This window comes from Gossypium raimondii, chromosome 5, assembly GCF_025698545.1.
Source record: "Gossypium raimondii isolate GPD5lz chromosome 5, ASM2569854v1, whole genome shotgun sequence".
NCBI lineage: Eukaryota > Viridiplantae > Streptophyta > Magnoliopsida > Malvales > Malvaceae > Gossypium > Gossypium raimondii.
In genome coordinates this window covers 562,942-584,207 of record NC_068569.1, presented here as the reverse complement: position 1 = coordinate 584,207, position 21,266 = coordinate 562,942, and the positions used below count along the sequence as shown (strand labels likewise).

The following is a 21,266-nucleotide window of genomic DNA, read 5'->3' as shown; positions in this document are numbered from 1 at the left end:
AAACATTATATTACCTACAGGTTGAATCATGTTGTAGATATTTATGATAACCTTTCACCAAGTCAACCAAAGTCATATTGCGCCACAGCCGAGAAGGTTCATAGCAAGGAATTTCAATTGTGGACGAATTTTCAGTCTCTTCGGTGCTTGTGGACATAATGAATGTTATTAAAGTCAATTGCGATAAATATTGACCATAAATAACGATGGAGGAGAGAGCCAAAACTGCAAAATAGCAGTCCTATTGCACCAAAACGCTGCATATATGATGAATGGCCGGATGTTGTCTCCCATACTCGTCTCAAAACAGTAGATGGAGTGTCTAAACCAGTAAACTTGTTATATACCAGAACTGGCCATGACACTAGAGAATATAGATCACCAAAAATCACAACAAGAGCAACGACCTTTTCTAAAATGGTGAAACCTGTTTATATCCCTAACAATGATTTCCCTCTGCGTGCTGCTAGATGCATGTTTCATAAAAGAATGACAATCCCCACAAATCCTAAGATTCTTCATTATTCTTATTGGGGCACTAGCAGGTAGGCTAAGCAGCCCAAAACTAAGCGCTAGTTTCTCACTATGGTGCTTCAAAAGTTCTTGCTTTCTACTCTCTTCCACATCATGAAGTTCATGTTCAGTCTCAAATTTATAACCAAGGATTTTCACCTCCTCCACCAAACTATCTAATTTGGAATAAATTTCAGCAATTCTTGGGTGATTTAGCTCTCCAACCATAAATTTATGGACCTTGTCTTTGACTGCAATCCAACTCTTACCCTTTTCATTTTTCACCACATTTTCTTTAAGAAACTTCCTTGCTCTTACAACTTCCTCCCACTTTTTATTCGCAGCATATATATTCGAGAGCAGAATATAGTTTCCGGCATTATCAGGTTCCATCTCAAATAAATGCTTAGCTGCTATCTCAGCCATTTCAAGATTCCCATGGAATCTACAACAAGCTAAAAGTGAACCCCACATAGAAGCAGTGGCAACAAAGGGCATTCTCTGTATCAAATCATAAGCTTCGGAAATCATTCCTGCCCGACCAAGAGTATCTACCATGCATGAATAGTGAATGACATTGGGTGATATATTGTGCTTTGTTATCATGAGATCAAAGTAGCTCTTTGCTTCATCAACCAAACCCATATGACTACATGCAGATAACACAGAAATATATGTCACTTCATTAGGGTAAAGACCCATCTGCTGCATTTTCTCAAATGAAATCATTGCCTCCAAGGCACGCGCATGTTTAGCGAAACCAGAAATCATTGCATTCCAAGAAACAACATTTTTGTCTTCTACATTAGTGAAGACGGTGTAAGCCTCTTCGACGCTACCACATTTAGCATACAGGTCTATAAGAGAGGAAGCTACAAATATGTTAGAACAAAATCCAGTTTTAGATATAATGGCATGTACCTGTTTTCCTTCAATCAAAGCAGCTACGCCTGCACATCCACATATAATGGAAGAGAGTATAAAATGATCATGTTCTACTTCCATTTTCTGAGCTCTATGAAACAACAATAAAGCCTCCTCAAAAAGCTCATTTTGAACGTACCCAACCACCATACAACTCCATGTAACAACACTCCTCTCTTGCATGCTCTCGAAAACCCGACTAGCTTCCTTTACCAAGCCAGACTTTGCATAAACATCAGCCAATGCAGTTCCCACAAATACGTTTGAATCAACAGCAGCCTTTATAGCAAAACCATGCAGCTGTTTGCACACAAAAACAGCACAAATTGCAACAGAGGCGCAAACAACGCTTGAAATGGTGAATTCACTAAACGAGCTTCCATTCCTTTGCATAAGCTTGAAAAGACTTAATGCTTCATGGGCTTCCCCATTTTGGGCGTATGAACCAATCAAGGTATTCCAAGAAACCAAGCTTCGTGCAGGCATTCCATCAAACACTTTGCGGGCGCTGGACAAAAGACCAGATTTACAATACACGTTAATGAGAATGTTGGATGTTGTAGTGTCTTCTTGCAACCCAAAACGGATTGCCCGTGCATGGCATGCTTTGCCTTGGATGGATGCTTTGTTTCTTGCACACAACTGTAAAACGGCATGCAGATATGAAACCCACGTATTAGACATTCTTCTCCGTGAAAGTGTCACTGGAGTCGGTGTCTCAAGTTGAACAGCGGCAGCAACTCCTACTGCAGAAAACTTCTTACAGTGGAGAATACGAGTACAGCAGAGATTCCGGCTATACCCATACAAGGTGTTTATCTATAAGCTTGCAATATGGTAAAAATGCTATGAAATTCAGGCTTCACTCTGGGATCTTCCTCAACTTTAATAATGTTCATAAGAACAAAGATTAATGATATGTTTGAGTGACTCTGATGTTTATAACAACACTGTTTGACCGGACAAACCATCCATTTTATTTAATTAATTTAACAGGGTGATTTGCTGAAGTGAATGATTGATATACAATGATTATGGGGACTGCAAGCCAGATGTCTTACACCCGGCCCCTAAATTTGTATTCATACATTGAACGTTTATAAACATTGAATACATAACTTTGATACTAATGTAACTCTATTTTTTTTTTAAAAGTGATGTAATTGTAATTATCAATATTTTGTTGATACCAAAATTACCTATGAACTTGAAAGTATATAATTGATAAGGGGGTAATGCAGTGATTACAATACGTATCTCTAATTAATCATAGTTTAATTGCAGAGTGTTTGAGTGTATGTTGAAACCACGCTCACCACAAAATCAAAGCCCACTGACACTGGGTCAACTCTAATTCTATCCTGATTTTGTGATCAAAGCCCACTAGGACTGGATCAACTCATATATCAAGGTATTTGCTTGCATCTTAGGGCTAAAAGAAAATAAAATTTAATTTGAATTGAGATGTTTCAACAGTTTTTGAAATATATCCAAATTATAATTTTTATTTACTTTAAAAATAATTTATTATTTATGGTGTAAGAATAAAAATTTTATATTTAAAATTGTGAAAATCACTTTAAAATGTCTATATGAAATTTAATTTTCAAATAATAATATATAATAATTTTTCTTTACTTGAAAATTTAAATTTTAGTAATATTTACAAAATCTTTTTAAAATTTTACTGAATAAAGTTTAAGCTCAAAATTAGTATGAAAAAAAAACTACTAAATTAAGGGTGGGTTTGGATGGGCGGTGCGTTTACTTGCGGTTAGTGTAAAAACAGCGGTAGCGGTGAGATTAGATACTGTAGCGTGAGACAAAAAGTAAACTAAACGCACCGCACCGCACCGCACCCAATTACCCATCCAAACCGACCCTAATAAATTATTATCAAAGATTTGAAATTTGTAAAAATTCCCACCAACTAAATCGAAATCACCAATATATATAATTATATTGTATTTGAAATTGCCGGGTGATTGATAATATTCAACAACTCCCATTTTTATGCCACGTATCATGTTTACCATTTTTAAATTGACAGTTTTATTCCTATCGTATTATTTATATCATAATATATGAAGGGAAAAAAAGCTAGATGCTTCTTAAAAGTTATTTATAGAAGAATTATAAATTAATTATTGGTAAATTATCAATACTATTATTAAATTTTTATTTTTATAAAATGCTTATATTGAAGTATATATGTTATGTTTATGAATAATTATATTTATATTTTAAGATGTATTTAAAGTACAAATTCTAAAATTTATTTTTATTAAAATTAACAAATGTAAATATATTATAGTTACAAATATAATATAATTATATATATATATGTTGAACCAAATCAAAATAAAGCAAAAACCAATAAATTTTTGAATATAATTAAACAAAATTCACTCATGATAAATGGGGACGGTAAAACTAAATGACAATTACGCATAATGTAATTCAAATTTAAATATTAAAAACTAAAACTTTAGCCTTTATCAATAATATCAAAATATCTCGTTGCTTGTTTGTTTAAAATATTATAAAAATAAAAAATAAAACATAAAATATAAGAAGTAGTATTTTAACTATCGTGTATCGTATGTACAAAAACAAGGAAACTTTTAAAAATTGAAGAATCATAAAAATGGATGGATATAGAAGGTAAAAGTTATGGTAGATAGTAGAGTGTTAAATAGGGGAAGATGCATGTTGGATGTGCAAGCAACAAGTTGTTTGTTTTCTTCTTTGTGAATAGCAGGGAATGGAGATGGTCGCTTCAAGTTATCTTTTTTACTATATGGTTTGCCGACCAAAAAGTTATTAAATTAAATGAAATTAAACTACCTTTTTGCGCAAATAAAACCTAGTTCTCCCTCTTACTACGGTCGCTTTTTGTATTGGTTTATGTAGGTTAAATTAAAAAATAAATTGGTCTTTTTGATAAAAGTTTAATATATTTTTATTGTTAAAATTTTATTTTTATATGTCAGCATATGGTACACATGGCACATCATGTGTTATTATCTGATTATCCCATCAACCACGTTAGTTTCTAACAGTATAAATGGAAAGAAAACTTTATATAAAAAAAAACTAATTTGCTCTTTGATTTAATGTATAGGGCTAATTTATCTATTTTTAGTAGAAAGAGAAAATAAAATATAACTCCTAATATAAGAACCTTCATGATAATTTTACCCTTTATTAATTCTTGTACTTCTGTAGTAATAATTTTTACAATAGCATTGCACTATGTGGTAATGTTTATCGTAAAATTAAATTTTTTCATATTTATTTTAAAAAATAATTGTAAGGACAACTTTTACAAACTATGAATTTTTTCATTAATTAATAACAATTTTATTGAAGATGTTATCTAAATATCATTAATTAATATGTCACTAATCATTATTAATATTATTAATATATGAATATATTTTAAATTTAAATATATTTTTTAAAAATCTAAATATGACTTGGAGTGTTATAAAGAAGACCATCTGTATTGGAAAAGGAGGAAATTACACTGAGAATCAAAGAAACGATTACATATGTTGGAATTCCCATGCTTATTAAACTTGTCAAGCGGCAGTACTTAATTTCCTTTTTTTTTTTTCTAATTATGGAAGAGGCCTCTAAAGTTTTGCTTGGTATAAAAAAATGGAAAAAAAAACCCCATTAATATCGCAGCTAATCAATGGTTACGGTACTAATTTTTTCTATTCTTATTCATTTTCATCTTTCTTAACATGCGACATTTCTAGTAAAAATAAATAAATTTTGTTTCAAATATTCCATTTAATGAATTAATCAAGTAAAATTATCAAACTTGGATTACATTGCTCGTGGCTTGATTAAAACTCATTTAATGCATTTATATTTAAATATATATATTAAAATTATATTAATGTGACGCTTAAACATATATTTTTCTATCAATTTAAGAATTGGAGAAAGATTATGAGTAAAAGTAAGGATGATTGGGCCTTAGCTCAGTTGGCAAAAGCTAAAACACCATATACAGTTAAGTGCGTAGATCTTTCAATATCTACTCAAAAATGAATCCCTAAATTATTTTTTCTACTTCTAGTTAAATATTAAAAAGTTATAAATTTAAATATGGATTAGCTCCCAAATGCAAATATTTCTTAAACCCAAATATATTTAAGCCCAATAGCTTCTTTAACTATATTGTTTTGGGACGTAATATATCATTTTATTGTAGGAACTTCCGAAAACATGGAGTTTTTATTTTAGTTTTTAACTATATTTCTTTTGGCCTAAAAAAACCATTTTATTCTAGGAACTTCCAGCAGCAACATGAACTCCTTGTCCCATGTTTGAAATTAAAAAGAAAAGCTGAAGTGGTGAGAGGAATAATAGAGTGACAAATCGTGATTTTAAATTTTTAATTACCATATGTGAATAAGTTTGGATGGAGGTGGTTGCCCATATCATTTAAATTATTTATTCAGATGTTTTTCTATCTCATATTGCTTAATTGGATACATTACATCTGCATATTAATAAGTAATATATTTTAAAATTAAATGTAATTGCGATTATAATATTATTTAAATTTGACGCGTTAAATAATATAAACCTAAAATAATCTTATTTCATGAATGAACAAACAGCTGAACAGGTCTACACCAAAGTTAAAACGCGAATTTTGTAAGAACATTACCATGCATATGATAAGAAACTTGTTGAGGCAAATCCAACAGTAAATATCGTCAAAGTGAACCAGTTTATATTCGTCATTTCCATTCCAAGGAAGATATATATTCGTCAGAACATATATATATATGATGTATTGGTTTTTTCTTTTCTTTTCCTCTTGGCAGAAAGAAGTGACAAGAATGTTATTCGGTTATCACAAATGATTCTCAAGTGGCATAGAATATAGATTACTATATTGTTTGAAGCTCTAGCACAAAGGTAAAACAAATGCAGTTATAATAATCAAACGATCTGCAGATTTGACAATATACTGAGAAACGAAATTAACATTATTATTCACACAATTTACACGGTCTTTCATATTAAATCCACCAGTCTTCTTCCCCCATTTTATGTCTATCACATAATAAGCTCAAACAGTAGTAAACCAATCCCTACATTATTCTTTTTTCTTTTTTTGATATCTTTGTCTCTTGCTACATAGGGTAACCTAATTCAAAATCTTGAAACATTCCATTGGATTGAAGAACAGAAGTTGAATCCCAAGAGTTGGATGAAGCTGATTTTGCATCGAAATCAGTAGGCCACCAGATCAAGCTGTCTTTTGAACCATTGATGTCTCTGAAACAATCCAGTTGGTTAACCATTTGGTCTTCCTGAGGATACCCACCTGTAGTACTACTTTTGTTATTGAGAAACACATCCAGCTCGACCTGGAAGCTGGAAACTGGTTGAACAGCAGCAGCAGTACTGGTTGAGTCCATCAAATTGTCTCCGTTGCCAAAAGGAACTGAGCCATCTGATGGAGATATCCCATCTAAACAATTATCAAGCCCTTCAAGTCCCTTAGTGTTGCTGATTTCTGGATAATCTTGTTGATGAACAGTACTTTGTTCATTTGCAGGTTGAGGGTTTGGTGGCAAGAGAGGTTGCATGAGAAGGTTAGGGTTTCCATTAGAAGCCTGCATGTTTTGGATCATCTTTTCTTGCAAGGGGTGAATCTTAGGCCATAAAGCAGGGTTATTATAGAAAGAGAAAGGGTTCTGAAGAGTTTGGAGCTGCATATGAAGCTGAAGACGTTCCAGGGCTGAGTTACTCAAACCCTGAGAGAATTGATTATCATCTGAACCAGTAGGTTGATGAGGATCATTAGGGTCTTGATTCGATAACCTATGGATGTTACTAGGTTGTTTGCGCCTCCCAAGTAGTTTCTTCTTTAATTTGGTGTTCCAGTAGTTTTTGATATCATTATCAGTTCTTCCAGGCAGTTGTGCAGCAATTATGGACCACCTAAAAAAGTAGATCCCAACTCAGTCAAGAGAAGAAACAAAGAGATAATAGCAGAAAAAGAATAAATAACTAAAGAAGATCTGACTGTAAAAGATGCAGTTTTTGCATATACTTTTGTGAAGGGTATCCAAGACAAAGAATAAGAAGACAAGCAATCCAAGCCTAAAAGTTTGAGAGAAGAAGAAAGAGGATTTACCTGCTTCCTATACTTATATAGAGATTGCATATGATGTTGTCTTCTTCCTCAGAGAATCCACCATGCTTAATGTTTGGCCTCAAATAATTCAACCATCTCAACCTGCAACTCTTCCCACATCGCTTAAGACCTATCAAATATTACCCAACAAACACAAAAGGTCAAGTTAATCAAAATCTTATAAAACAACATGCAACTAAGTTTCCACCATATATATATATATGATAGTTTTTTATGTAGGTAACCAGGGTATACCAATTTTCTGAGGAAGAGCAATCCAGTTGCCACCAGTGCCATACTGTTCGATATAAGCCTTAAGCTTAGCATCTTCTTCAGGTGACCATGGTCCTTTCTTCACGTTGGCTTTGTCACAGCAAGGAGCTCGACCCATGTTGTCTTCTGTTTTTTGTTTCTTCAAGGCAAAGGAAAAAGCTGGTTTTAGAGAAGGTTTTGGGGGAAAATGGGGAAAGGAAAGGGCAAAGATTTATAGGTAAGAATAGTGGGTGACGTGAGGCATTTTGTTCCCATAAAATGTTTAAATTTTATCAAAGGCCCTAACTATTACAAGTTGGCTAGCTAGGGTTGCTGAATAATGAATTGAAAATTATAAAGGAAAAACTATACTTTAAAATAATGTATAAGAAAGAAAATGCCAAAGGGAAAGAGGATTATTGAGTATTCAAAACCTTTTTTATTACAAGTATTGCACCATTCATTGACCTTGGTTTGCTTACTATAATATTTTTCCATGCTTATAAGAAAATGGGTCTCCAAAACCCCTACATAGAAATTAACAAAAAACAAAATTATCAAAAATTTCAAAAGCACTCTCACCCTCCAAACACTAATATCAAAAACTAAATTTGTTATTATATCCATTAAAATTATGTACAATTGACGAAAGATATTAATATACCGTGATTAACTGTTCTTAGTTGCTCACTTTCAAAATTGATATAGATTAAATTATTTCAATTTTTTAAAAGGACAAATTTGCTCATAAACGATAACAATCATAAAAATAATGATAGTAAAGATCAACAAATGGAGTCAACTGGAGATTTAAGAATAAAAAAGAAACAAGTTTATGCTTGTCTTTTCTCTTAACCCTAGAATCTATGCATTGACATATAAACACTAATGCATTTTCATTTTTCATTTCATCATCAATAAGACCAAAGCTTAAGAATCCTTGAGTGAGAGCTGGTGAAGATAAGCTTAGAAACTTTTTGATTACATACTATATTAATATGGTGGAATGATTGAGGCTAAATGCAAATTAATTGTTTGCTTTTAGTCAAAATTTTCTATTATATCAGTTAGACCAACTTTTGGTTGAACACATAATATATGTATAATAACAAACTTACAAAATGTTGGTTGACTTTTGTTTGTGGGAAACTAATATCTTCGTGCTTGGCTTTGTTACCTATATAATTGATTCAAACCCAGTGGATAATCCACTTGTTTTGGTTAATTAGCTTCAAGGTGGATCTGTTAATACTTCATCAAAGTCTACATATAGAAATGTGTATTTTTAGGACCAGGCATTCGCTCTTTAACTCAATACTTTGCCATTTTCTCTGCTATTTACAGATAAAGATTATGTTGAACTTCATTTAAGTGGGTTTAGTTTGGTGTAATTATACGTGTATAATATGTTTGGATAACTGGCGTTATTAACGAACCTCATTGAATTAATTGTAATTATTTATTTCTATTTTAACGAGTAAATTGAGAATTAGAGGAATTGCACAAATAATTAATCCAAGTATCATGTTGAATAGTTTATAGCCAACTGATATTTGGGTGTATACTTTATTAATTTCACGCAGGGTAAATTAGTTCCTCCTTTTCAATGGAATAGTATTAAGTTTAGTCTACAGATCCCCAGACAAAGGACCAACTTAAAGTTAAATGTACTTTCTTTTAGGCCTTGTCCTTCTTTATCTAGGGATTGAGTCTTCTATTTTGCCTTTTTGACCACTGCTTTTAGGGGCTATCACCTAATATTGAATACTTATTTTACAAATTAAATAGCTGTACATATGATTTGGTTTAAGCTTTTCTTTTATTAACCCTTCTCGTAATTATTAAAATATATGGTTATGCTTGGTTAATTATTTATTTTAACTAAATTACAGAGAAAAATTTAAAAGGTACAATATATTCAAAAAATTTATACTCTTTGTATATTTGGAATAAATCTTCATACTTTTATTTTCAAGAATTCAATCCTCTATTTTTAAATTCAAAATTTAGATCTATTTGTTAAGATCGTTAAATTTCTTTTGTTAAATTTGCTCATGTGACATTTTGAAATTAAAAAAAATACTCATTTGGCATCCATATAACAAAAAAATGATACTATAATGAACACGAATTCAGAAAGAATTTTAATGGTATTAGTAACTCTTTAAAGTTTACATCAACCTTTTAACTAGAATAAAGTATTTAAGCTAACAAATGAAATTATAAAAGTTAAGGGATTTAATTATGGTAAGACTAAATCTTAAATTTGAACAAAATATAAGGATCAAAATAGGAATTAAGCCATTTTATATAGTCTTAATTAAAAGAACAGGTGTCATGTAAAATGGCTTAATATCTATTAATTATATTTTTCCTAGGTAAATGTAGTTGATAACAAACTGGATTAGACTGAATATTACATGTGATGTTTAAAGACAATCCCTAAGTTGAAAGAAAACCATTAATTTATTAATTTTGATGAATAATCTTGTTATTTTATTCTCTCTAAAATCACCAATAAATAATTAATATAGAATTTGAAATGCATGCAATTACTGAACTTTCATACACATATATACCATAATATTTGTTTAATTCGCATGTCATATCTGCTGACCTTAATTTGGCTATTTTCCATCTTTACCCTCTGCCTCAAGTTGCCAACACGAATATAATACATATTTAATAAATAAATAAAAGGAATATAATAGACACGGGTGTATGCACACAGTCATTAAGTGGGAGAAAAAACAATATAAAAATAAATGGGTAAAAGAAATTTGCATTAGACGCTGAGAAAATTTTAAAAATATTTAATAATGGGAGAAAAATAGACTCACTATTAAATAAAAACGTGAACAATAACTGCAAGAATGTATGAAAAGCGATTTTAAATCAAATTAATTATATAAATCTAATTTAAGTTTTTAAATTTAATTAGTATTTAGTTAACTCCAAACCTATATTTTTAAAAGTAATGTAGTGTTTAGAATTTTGATCAATTTAATATTTATATTGTATTATCTATACTATTATTTAAACTCCGGATTGAGTTGGTATCACGAGTTAATCGGGCATCAACTCGATTACAAAAATTAAAAAATGTCCTTTCGTAATTAAAATAAGTTATATCATTCGAGGGTATTTTAATCCTTTTACTTAAAAAATAAAAATATGCAGTAAAATCTTTAATTTACTGCTCAACTAAAGCTTTATTTTAATATTTTAATATATTTTAATTTTATTATACACAATTTATTACATCCGTCAATTCCATATACTAATAATAATAAATTTGTAGTTTTCACACATACACGCTGTGATAGGATTTCTAGTATTAATAATGTTGTTTATTGAGTTGGTGCAGCACCATGATAAACAGTAGTACCCATTTAGTATTCTTAATCGATGTATTTATATGTTTAAATTTCATTTTACTCATAATTTAATCTATTTTTTAATTTTAATATCATACATATTCCATTCGTTATTATTAATTAGTTTAAATTATATATTTCATTATTTATTATATATACAAATTTCTATATTCTAAATGTGTAATTTAATATAATTTCTAATATAATTTGTAATAGATATATATACACTAATACGAAAACAAGACATGCATACCTACATTATTGGGTACTTTAATGCCGATATTTATCAACTCTCTTGTTGCTTTTATTTATTTATTTATTTTGTCTTGAAACAAACCAATTCCTCTTCGATTCCACTGCCCAGAAATTTAAATCATATTTTTAAAATTTCAAAGTGTTGTTTTTAGGAAAATATTTAAGTTAGATTTATTAAATGAAAATTTTCCTATTTAATCTCATTTATAATTTATAAAATTTTAAATTAGTAATAATAAAATTACACTTTGACCTCAAAAGGTAAAATTTAATTTAATTCTTTAAAATTATAAATATATAATGGTGGAATTACATTTTAGCATCGTAAAAATATACAATTTAATTCCGCCTCTAGAAAAATTTTCAGACTTTACCCTTGATCAAATAAATATATTAAAATTGAGTGTGATGACTAATCCCATTTGATTTATAAAAATATTATAATATAAAAGAATCAAACAAATTGTCATATTCAATTTCAAAAACATTGATAGTGTTGAAGACCAAATTGTGTGTTCTAACAATCAAGAGACCACATTGCCATATTTATGAAAATTTTATTAATAAAAAGAATCATATTTATTTATAGTTAAATATTCAAAATAGAAAAAGGAAAACAAAATTCAATAACCAATCATCCAATGACCCTGTAATTTTGAAATGTATAAGGGTGGAGAAGTCAATGATACATGAAAACTTTTGACTTGTAAATAAAAAGTCTTCTCCGCGTGTTAGGTGCATGAGTCATTAGAATAAGATGTAGCAAAAAAAGAGCGATTTCTACAGAATTTACCAGAATAAATGCATATATGTCATGTTACTTGTTAGCAAATTATTTTTAAATATAAATTTTGATATATTACTAATTATTATTTTATAAAATTTAACACATCATCCATATCCAATTCGTATTATTTTCGTATCAAACATAACATAATTCTTTTTGTTGATTAAAAATGCCATAACTTTTGCACTCTTCACTAATAATTTAGAATCTAGTCTCTATACTTTTTATTTTTAGAAATTCAAACTCCCCACCATTCAAACTTTAAAATTCAAATCCAATTGTTAACATTAGTAAAATTATTTTGTGTAATTCAAACTCATTATGTCATTTTTTATGTTCATTGTTAGTGAGTATTTTTATTATTTCAAAAGTTCATACCTACAAAATTAACAAAAATAAAAATATTAACAATCGAACTTGAATTTTGAAATATAAAAAAATAGAGAGAAACAAATGTATAGGGACTAAATTTTAAATTTGTGAAGAGTACAAGGACCAATGATGCATTTTAACCATTTTTTGTTGCACTTAAATTATTTGGGGACTAAAGTAGATAGCGTCACACTATTTGACTCCAATGGGAGCTTTGGTTGGGCATGCAACAAAAGAGTTGGTGATGCCATGCTAATTCCTACTTAATTCATTCACCCTATTTCTTTAATCAATATCAACAATATGAGAAACTCTTCTTGCATTAACATATCCATGCCACGTTAATTTCATGCATATTTTATATATATATGAAAAAGAACTCGTAGCTGTGGAATAAAGTCAAACAAATGTTTGAATATAACAATAATCTTGGTCAGTGGAAGTGGGGCATCCAGACCATACAGATATCAAACAAAACAGGATTAATTCTGGTAATGGATCCTAATCAATATTCCATGTAATGTTTTAGTTATTTTTCATAGTAGAGCAGGTAGACCCCCCCAACAAAGAACATTGTTCTGTTTTTCTTCGGTGAAACCTATAGGAAATCAGATATATTTGAAAACCCAATGTACATTTTTATAAATATGAACACTTGGTTTAAAATAATAATGGCAAAATGATTGAATGCTAGTTCATCTGAAGCTCTCAATATGTACTATGCATTATTGATTACTATAAACTTATATACAGATGTTCAAAAGAAACAGAGTCCCACCTCAAATGATAAGATGCATTTACCCGTAGTACCACCGTCTAGATCGTAATCGGAATAGCAATGGTCCTGAGAGAGGGAAGGTCAAAACCCGTTAATGACAGAGAGAAACCATTTTCTGTAAGAAGGAAGATTAAATTGTAGTCAGTAAAACTCACTTCTCAAGAACTTTCACGGCTCTTCTTTGTGTATTATGCAATACCAAAATGTATAACTTAATACTCCTTAAAGAACTTATGGCAGTACTACACCAGATGTGAGAAAGTGAAATCGTCGCTTCGGCATTGGTTTTTATTCTATATTTATCGCAGCAGCCATGTTTCTTAGCTTCTGAGATATTTCTGAAAAGGAAGGTCTGTCTGTAGGATCAGAGGCCCAACACTTTTCCATTAAAGCCTTCCATTCAGGATCGCACCATGATGGTATTTTTGGACGTAAGGTGTTGTTCACAATTCCTCCTACATGTTAAAAGAAGAATTCGTAGGAAGAACCCGTTAACAGGGCAAGCTCACATCTAAACTCTAATCAGAATGAGAGTCCAAAAACATGCACACTACTAGAACAGCAAAAGCTTAAATCAGAAGAGATTTGAAGCTCAAAATCCAATTACTGAAACTGGTCTTTTAGTACGAGATCAACTTCAAAATATGCACGTCATTTTGAATAAAAGTTCCAATAATCTGAAAGAACAACCAACCCTGAATAGAAACAGTTCAGGTCATTTCTACTTGTTGGGGATCCAATTATAGTAACAAATACATCCATTTCTATCATGACTCTGTTACATTATTCAATTTTGTCAAGAATGGCTATATTAACACTGAGCAAAATGGTGCCATTGGCCCACCCTCACTGGAATTGGTGTTTTAGTATGGGATTAACTTCAAAGTATGTCAAGAAATTGCACAAATTCGCTTTCCCCCAAAAACATAAGAGTGACAATTCTCCCAGACTCTTTTTTTCTTATTTTTTCTCCATTTTTTCCAGCTATCAAATGAAGATTGATAAATATATTTATATAAGAAATAATCATTGCTACAGTGGATAGGCCAAAGTTATGAGTCAGGCATTGACCCAGATCTGATAAAGGAAAGTTTAATCTTCAGTAGGTCCTTGTAGCCAAGTGCATATGCTGATGGACGTGTCCAATATGTATACCAGACATTTTGTCAGTGTAACGTGAAGATGTTAAACATATGAAGCTTACCAATTATAGAAGCACAATGAATATCTGCATAAGGTTCTTCACCAGTGAGTAACTCCCACATAACGATGCCAAAGGAGTACACATCAATCTGAAGTGCAGTAATTGATGAAACATGAATAAAATCAGAATCTGGCCAAATAAAAAGAATAATGTCTTGAGAAGTAAAGGAAACAAAAAAAACGTGTTGTAAACTTATCTATGCACTGATACTATTACCTTTTCAGATACCATGTCACTTTTACCACTCAAAAGCTCAGGTGCCATCCATGGTAGAGTTCCACAAACACCTCCTGAAACGAATGTATGCTGCCTGACCTTCGATAAGCCCAAATCACCAATCTACAAGGGTGTGCATGCATGCAATGAGTTCTAATTCCATTGACCATTAGAAGAAAACTAAAAGAAACTGAAGAGCATGATACGAGCATTCGCTAAAGAAACAATCTCAAGCTGAAGCTATTAAAGAAATCACCATAGGCTGATCAACACCAGCCTGCCCTTTCCCACACCTAAAACCTTAAATTTTGAGTTCTGGAAACAATATCTAGAACAGTATACCTTGCACACTGGACGCTGCAGATCTCTCATATTTACCAACAAATTTTCACATTTCAAATCAAAATGTACAATGTTCTTCCCATGCAAGTATTCCATCCCAAATGCAACATCCATAGCTATGATGAGTCTCTTATGACGATCAATAGTCCTGTTCAATCACATTGTCATATCACAAAGATCACTTAAGAAAATATTGCATTCTAGCTTGTTTAGTCTACTATGAAACAGAAAAGGCACATGCTAAGAGGCAAACAACACTTCTAAAACAAACTACTGTGAGGATGCCCAAAAGGCAACCTGTTCACAGAGTTACTAACATGGTTACCTGTCCTTCTTCTGTAAAAACTGCTTCAAGGATCCATTAACCATGAATTCAGCAACAGTAGCTAAGAATCCGTCAGGACTATCACGAACTATACCATAGAAAGAAACAACATTTGGATGATGTAATGAACTCAATATCAAAGCTTCTTTCCAGAAATCTGCAATCTATGGCAGCACAGAAATAAAAAATTGCAATTAATCAATATATGAGAAGCATAGAAGTATCATATATATATGATCATGAGGCTCTTGAAGATTGAATCCTTGGGAGGGAGTTAAAAAAACTAAAAATTGAACTGTATCCCACAAAATATCCTTTTGCTTTAACAGCTACCACACACGGCCATCAACTTGAAGGGGTAAAAACAAAAGACTAGGTCTGAATGAAAATACAAAGATGTAAAAAGCAAATACCAAAAAGCTGGTCTTCCAGAAATAAATGGTAGGACAATCATAATAACGTTAACAAAGAATTCATTAGAGTGATAAACAAACCTTTCAAGAAGAGTAGCCAATTGGCAGGATGAGCTCTAGAGAGTTCATAAGCATAACTGCTAAGTTATTATATTTACCACTCTTTTATGATGCCATAAATAGAAACGGAAAATTTCCAACACTTAAATCACAAGCTGAATTGCTTACATTTAATAAAAAAGGTTAAGAGAATTTTTCTTTCCCTTTTGCTAATGATCAAAACTTTATAAGCCATTACATGCACTGAGTGTAGGCAGAGAAAAGGCAATCATAACCTACATACGTTCTTTTTGGTAATAAAGCACCGTGGTTGTTCTATGTGTAACAACATAGTAGTTCATTCTTCAAGTTATATAAGCACTTATTTTTAGTCTTTGTGCGATAAGTGGGGGAAAAAAGCTGCCCCCTTTCACTTCTAACCAACTCATGCTCTTTTTACTGTGGAATACCAACTTAAAAACCTTCCTACACGGGTAAACAAATACCATACTATCAAGTACCATGGCATCTGTGACATATCAGGTGAATAATTTTTTAACCCTTTTGATCATCAAGCAGCCTAGTATTATAAGGATAAGCAACCAAAGCTTCCCAAAGGGAAGTGCTAATAGTTATTACCATACGTTCTCTTTCTGCAGGCCTCCCTGCAAAGCAGCTAGCTTTGATTCTCTTGATTGCTACAACAGAACCTTTCCATTTGCCCTGATAAACTGCCCCATATGTTCCAGAGCCCAATTCTCGGATCTCCTCCAGATCATCATTTTTTATTGTCTTAAGGCAAAATGCAAATACCATCAGAAACAAAATGGAAACAAACGTGTAAGAAAAGTAACAATTTGGGTTAAATATTGATTCTCTTTTTTTTTTTTTGGATGGCACCTAAACAAGCTTGACATATAAAGTTAGATTTTTTTCTGTTACCGCTAAAGTTAGATTATGGGCCATATATAGATATTGATTTGATCCCTATACTCACTATCTCTCGTTTGCACCATTAAGCATTTGAACTTTCATTTTGTCAAGTAGCGTAAGTTAATAGGTTGATGTGACTAAAAAGCTAATCAAATCAGGACAAAAGACAAAAAGTGCCATGTCATTATGTATAATTAGAAAATGAAAACGAAAATCAGAAAAAAAAATGGAAATTCTGTTTTTGAAATAATAAGGGGGGCTGAAACGGGAGAGTGTGAAGGGAGAGAAGGAAGGCAGCTACCGGTGCCAGTTTGAGGCAGATCAACCTGCCCAGGACTGGCAAAATCTTAAGAGCCAAAGTACTTAAAAGATGAAAGTTAAAGTAAGTAACTAATTGCGATTTGTGAAGTTTAAATTTTTAGGGTCAAATAAGCATTAATCCTAACAAAATGAATGATTGCAAGAAATAATAGTGACAAAGAAATTAAAGTTAGTTAAATGAGGAAAAGGGAGAAAAAAACAAAGACCTGTAACCCTCTTGCAAAAGCTTCTTCCTCAGCCTTTGTTGGCTCAATTTTTGCAAGGGTTATGTTGTCATTATCAGAATCCCATTCCAACTCGCCATGGGGATTCTAAAGAGAAAATGTATTATTAGAAAGAGAAAAATATAATATTGCAAGATGTTCTTTAATATAGAAAATTTTCTTCAATCTCACCATTGATTTTGATTCATCGGCAGCTGCTTCTTTTTCAATTGCATCATGCTTGATGGGGGCAACGCCTTCAACTTTGGCTTTCACTTCTTCACCCTCTTCCAAAGCTACTTTTGTAACTGAAGCAACAAACTCCGGTATGAAACTCAAACGGTTTACAGATAGCTTTGAATTTTCAGCAGCACTAGGATCCTTTTCACCATGTTTTGCCTGGTCATCACCCTTTTCAGCAAGCTTTAAGCAAATTGGAATGCTAGACTCATCAGGTGCTATTTTAGATTCGTCTTCAGGAATTTTGTTTTGCTCTGGACTGCACGTGCTAGGAACATCAGATTTTTCCATCTTTGCCACATGATTTGCTTCATCTTCCAAGGGAACAATTTTGTCCTCAATCCCCCACACTCCAATGACACTAGAATCATACGATTCCAGATTGCTTCTGGAAATAGATGTATCATGGATTAAAGTTGAAGCTTGATCTGGCAACTGAACAGGTTCTGTGGCAGTGGCAAATTTTAGCATGTCTTGAGGGGCTACGACTGGTTTCATAGTGACAGTGTTTTGAGTTTCCTGACAATGAGGACCAACATCCACCTTGAGAACATGGGCATAAGCAATGTCTGGAACAGCAGTCCCATCAGAACTCAGTACCTTTTGAGGAGACTCAACCCAAGGGTTTTGACCATCTGTTGCAACAAAATGCATTGCACTACCTTCTGCTGGATCCTTCAAAAATGCAAAGTTAACTGGAGAATTTATTTGCTGAGGTAAACCATATGCTTCATAAGCTGGAGCACCATGAGTATGATTCTGAAAATTTCTCTGCAAAGACTGCGCATGTACATGTCCTTGTGAGGCTTGGTAAGCATTATCTCCTCCATGTGGATAAGGATAATTCCCATAACAGGGCCCACGTTCTTCAGGAGGAATGTGCAAGTGGGCTGAAGCAACCATGGTTTGATCACGAAATACTTCATTCCCCAACTCAGCTCCAGCTCGCTGATGAACATAATTTGAAAGCATAAGATGGCCATCAGCTAAACCAGCATGCTCAAGAGGTGAATTCATGCCAGCACCATCTAGAACATTGTGGTCATTCAATCTTCCAAATCCATATACATGATTTCTCGCTTCCTCAACACAAGGATTCAGTTGGTGCTGCAGAATGCATCCTCTTTCATGACCATGTGTTTCACCGTGAGTAGAAGAGGGATCAGTTTGGTCTTTGGAATAAAATTCAAGATGCAATTTTCCATCTGCATGCATCATGAATGCTTCTTGGTTTGGGAGGCACTCAGCGGCAGCGCATGAACTATTAATCTGAGGAACAGCATTTCCCATGTTGTGGTGCTCCAAATGTGGTGACTGGTTTCTGCAAAAAGTAGCCCTGCAGTGCTCATAGTTGTGGTTTCCTTCATGCACACCTAGACTATGAAGGATGTTACCAGGAAAACCACAAACCTTATCACCAGACATAGCTCCATTTGGCATCCATGCTACATTATCTGGAAAATGAGGCTGATGTTCATATTGGGGATGACGATTTAATCGCTGCCGAACATATTCTTCTTGCATTCTATAGTGAGCAGAAGATGGTGAAGGTGGAAACCCCGATAGTGTTCTGGGAGTAAGGTATCCATGGTGACTAGGAGAATAGCACACAGGACTCCACTGCCCAGAACCCATATGAGGAATAGTATGACTATGCAAGTTAAAAGATGGTGTTGGTATCACACCGCTCCTCTGGATATGAACCCAACTCTCGTCAATACTCATACCATTAAAGAATTGTTCTGCTAAATGAATATCATCAGAAACTGTAGACGTCGCAGGTGAATCACATTTCCTAAAATCAGAACCCTCATTTAAACTTTTCAAAGCATCCACATACCTCCTCTCATTCCCATCAACATAATATGATGAACCATCTTGGTCAGGATGCGAAAACAAGAAAATCCTAAGCCTAGTGAACCCATCACTCGAAGCCAACTTCTCATACTCTTCCATCATGTTAACCATATCATCATCATTCACAACTGACACTAAAGCATCAAGATCCTCATCTGGCTGCTGATATTTCAACACTGCTGCTCCATCATAAAGCTCCCTCATCTTACTCATCAACTCCACATAACTAATATCTCTCGGTACACTCACAATTCGCGTTTCTCCACCAACATACCTCAATTTCCCATCTTGGGGTCGAGGCAAAATGCTACCTAAGAAGCTACATAAGAATTTTACACGCGGGATTTCATCACTGGAACCAGGGATGGAGGAAGGCAAGGCAGACACCGGACTTAATGAAGGTGAATTCATCAAATACACAGTTTGACTCTTATGCTGCTGTTGATGATCAATAATTATTTTATTACACATGGGAAGGTTTTCAGCTCACACCATGTATTTCAACAATGCCGAAAACTCTACCAAAAGTGGAAACTAATATATAAGTCCACTACTTTTAACACCAACAACAGAATGATTCTCCATCAGGTAACTCAAAAAGAGTACCAGAAATTATAAAATCTCTGAAATTCTCAAACACCACGAAACCAAAAAAAAAAAGAGAAAAGAAGATAAATAAATAAAAAGTAAGTGGAAACCTAAATCGAATCCAACTAAGCAGAATCTACAACTCAACTAAATTCGTCAACAAAACAGCTGAAATAAAACCCAGACAAGCTTCCAGATATAACAGTTTCCATATTCAATTAAAAAAATCTAATTCAGGTTTAGTAATTTCAATTTTTTTTCTTTCGGAAATAAATTAAAACCAAAGCTTAACCAAAAAAAAAAGAGTACCTGAAAAACGGGAATTGTCAAAAGAATGATTCATTTTTCCTCTCTGGTTGATTAGGTAAGGCAATATTTTGATCAAATGAAGAATGGGGATAATATGAATATGGGATTGATCTAAACAACAAGAGAGGAAAAAAAAAAAAGAATTAAAGAATAAATAAACAAATGGTGAAGGTGAAGGAGGAGGAGGAGGAAGAAGAAGAGGAGCGCCACGGCCACAGCCATTCGAAAAAAAAAAAATTTGGGACACGTTTGGAATGATGCCAAAGTAGCGTCGCACGTGGCAGAATCATTCTCTCATCCACTCTTTTCTTTCTCTCCCTCCTTTCCTTTATTTACCCCTAATTAAAAGTATATAGATTTTTTTATATATTTAAAATTAAAATGTTTTATTCTTGGTAAAATTTGTTTTTGTTTAAATTCAATTACTATTCTTGCACTATCGTAAATTGTAAATTTAGTCCATATTTTTAATTGAATCGTTTTAAGTCATAAATTTTGAAATTTCGGTCTTGACACAAATGACCATTGTTAATATATTAATTGAATTTTGAGTGAGTGATATATGAAAATAATAAGTTGATATGATATTATATGTATGATAATATGTTTGATGCATCAGATTTTGAAAATAAAAATCTAATTTAATGAATTTATCAATTATCATTTGTTGATTTTAGAATTTAAAAGTATAGAGATAAAAAATAACTAAATTAAAATATAAAGATTAAATTTATAATTTTTGCAAAGTACAGGGACTAACAGCAGAATTTAACCTTTATTTTTTGTCCATGTTATGCTAGTTTTAAGCCATCTGATGCACGTTGTACAAAAAAAAAAAAAAAGGCC

General features: G+C 32.4%; 3 protein-coding genes across 10 annotated transcripts; all 3 read right to left on the bottom strand.

The window, feature by feature from the left end:
- Positions 1-148: 148 nt before the first annotated feature.
- On the bottom strand, positions 149-2,412 carry LOC105766739 (pentatricopeptide repeat-containing protein At5g04780, mitochondrial). The gene is made up of 2 exons (XM_012586317.2): positions 2,389-2,412; positions 149-2,256 (listed from the first exon to the last, which is right to left on the bottom strand). Exons 1-2 carry the CDS (start codon positions 2,410-2,412, stop codon positions 379-381), a joined length of 1,902 nt encoding a protein of 633 aa, XP_012441771.1. The 3' UTR covers positions 149-378.
- Positions 2,413-6,431: 4,019 nt separating this feature from the next.
- LOC105765830 (transcription factor MYB36) lies at positions 6,432-8,088 on the bottom strand. The gene is made up of 3 exons (XM_012585087.2): positions 7,865-8,088; positions 7,610-7,739; positions 6,432-7,413 (listed from the first exon to the last, which is right to left on the bottom strand). Exons 1-3 carry the CDS (start codon positions 7,998-8,000, stop codon positions 6,600-6,602), a joined length of 1,080 nt encoding a protein of 359 aa, XP_012440541.1. The 5' UTR covers positions 8,001-8,088; the 3' UTR covers positions 6,432-6,599.
- Positions 8,089-12,986: 4,898 nt separating this feature from the next.
- LOC105769429 (uncharacterized) lies at positions 12,987-20,731 on the bottom strand. 8 transcript variants are annotated; one of them, XM_052631108.1, is made up of 10 exons: positions 17,619-20,723; positions 17,430-17,534; positions 16,609-16,761; positions 15,518-15,681; positions 15,193-15,340; positions 14,851-14,973; positions 14,635-14,722; positions 13,586-13,885; positions 13,431-13,496; positions 12,987-13,250 (listed from the first exon to the last, which is right to left on the bottom strand). In XM_052631108.1, exons 1-8 carry the CDS (start codon positions 19,992-19,994, stop codon positions 13,719-13,721), a joined length of 3,324 nt encoding a protein of 1,107 aa, XP_052487068.1. In that variant the 5' UTR covers positions 19,995-20,723; the 3' UTR covers positions 12,987-13,250; positions 13,431-13,496; positions 13,586-13,718. The 8 variants fall into 8 exon arrangements, with proteins under 8 accessions (XP_052487068.1, XP_052487067.1, XP_052487069.1 ...); XM_052631107.1 differs by lacking the exon at positions 12,987-13,250 and having other exon boundaries at positions 13,268-13,496; positions 17,619-20,146; positions 20,421-20,723; XM_052631109.1 differs by lacking the exon at positions 12,987-13,250 and having other exon boundaries at positions 13,268-13,496; positions 17,619-19,961; positions 20,421-20,723.
- Positions 20,732-21,266: the final 535 nt, after the last annotated feature.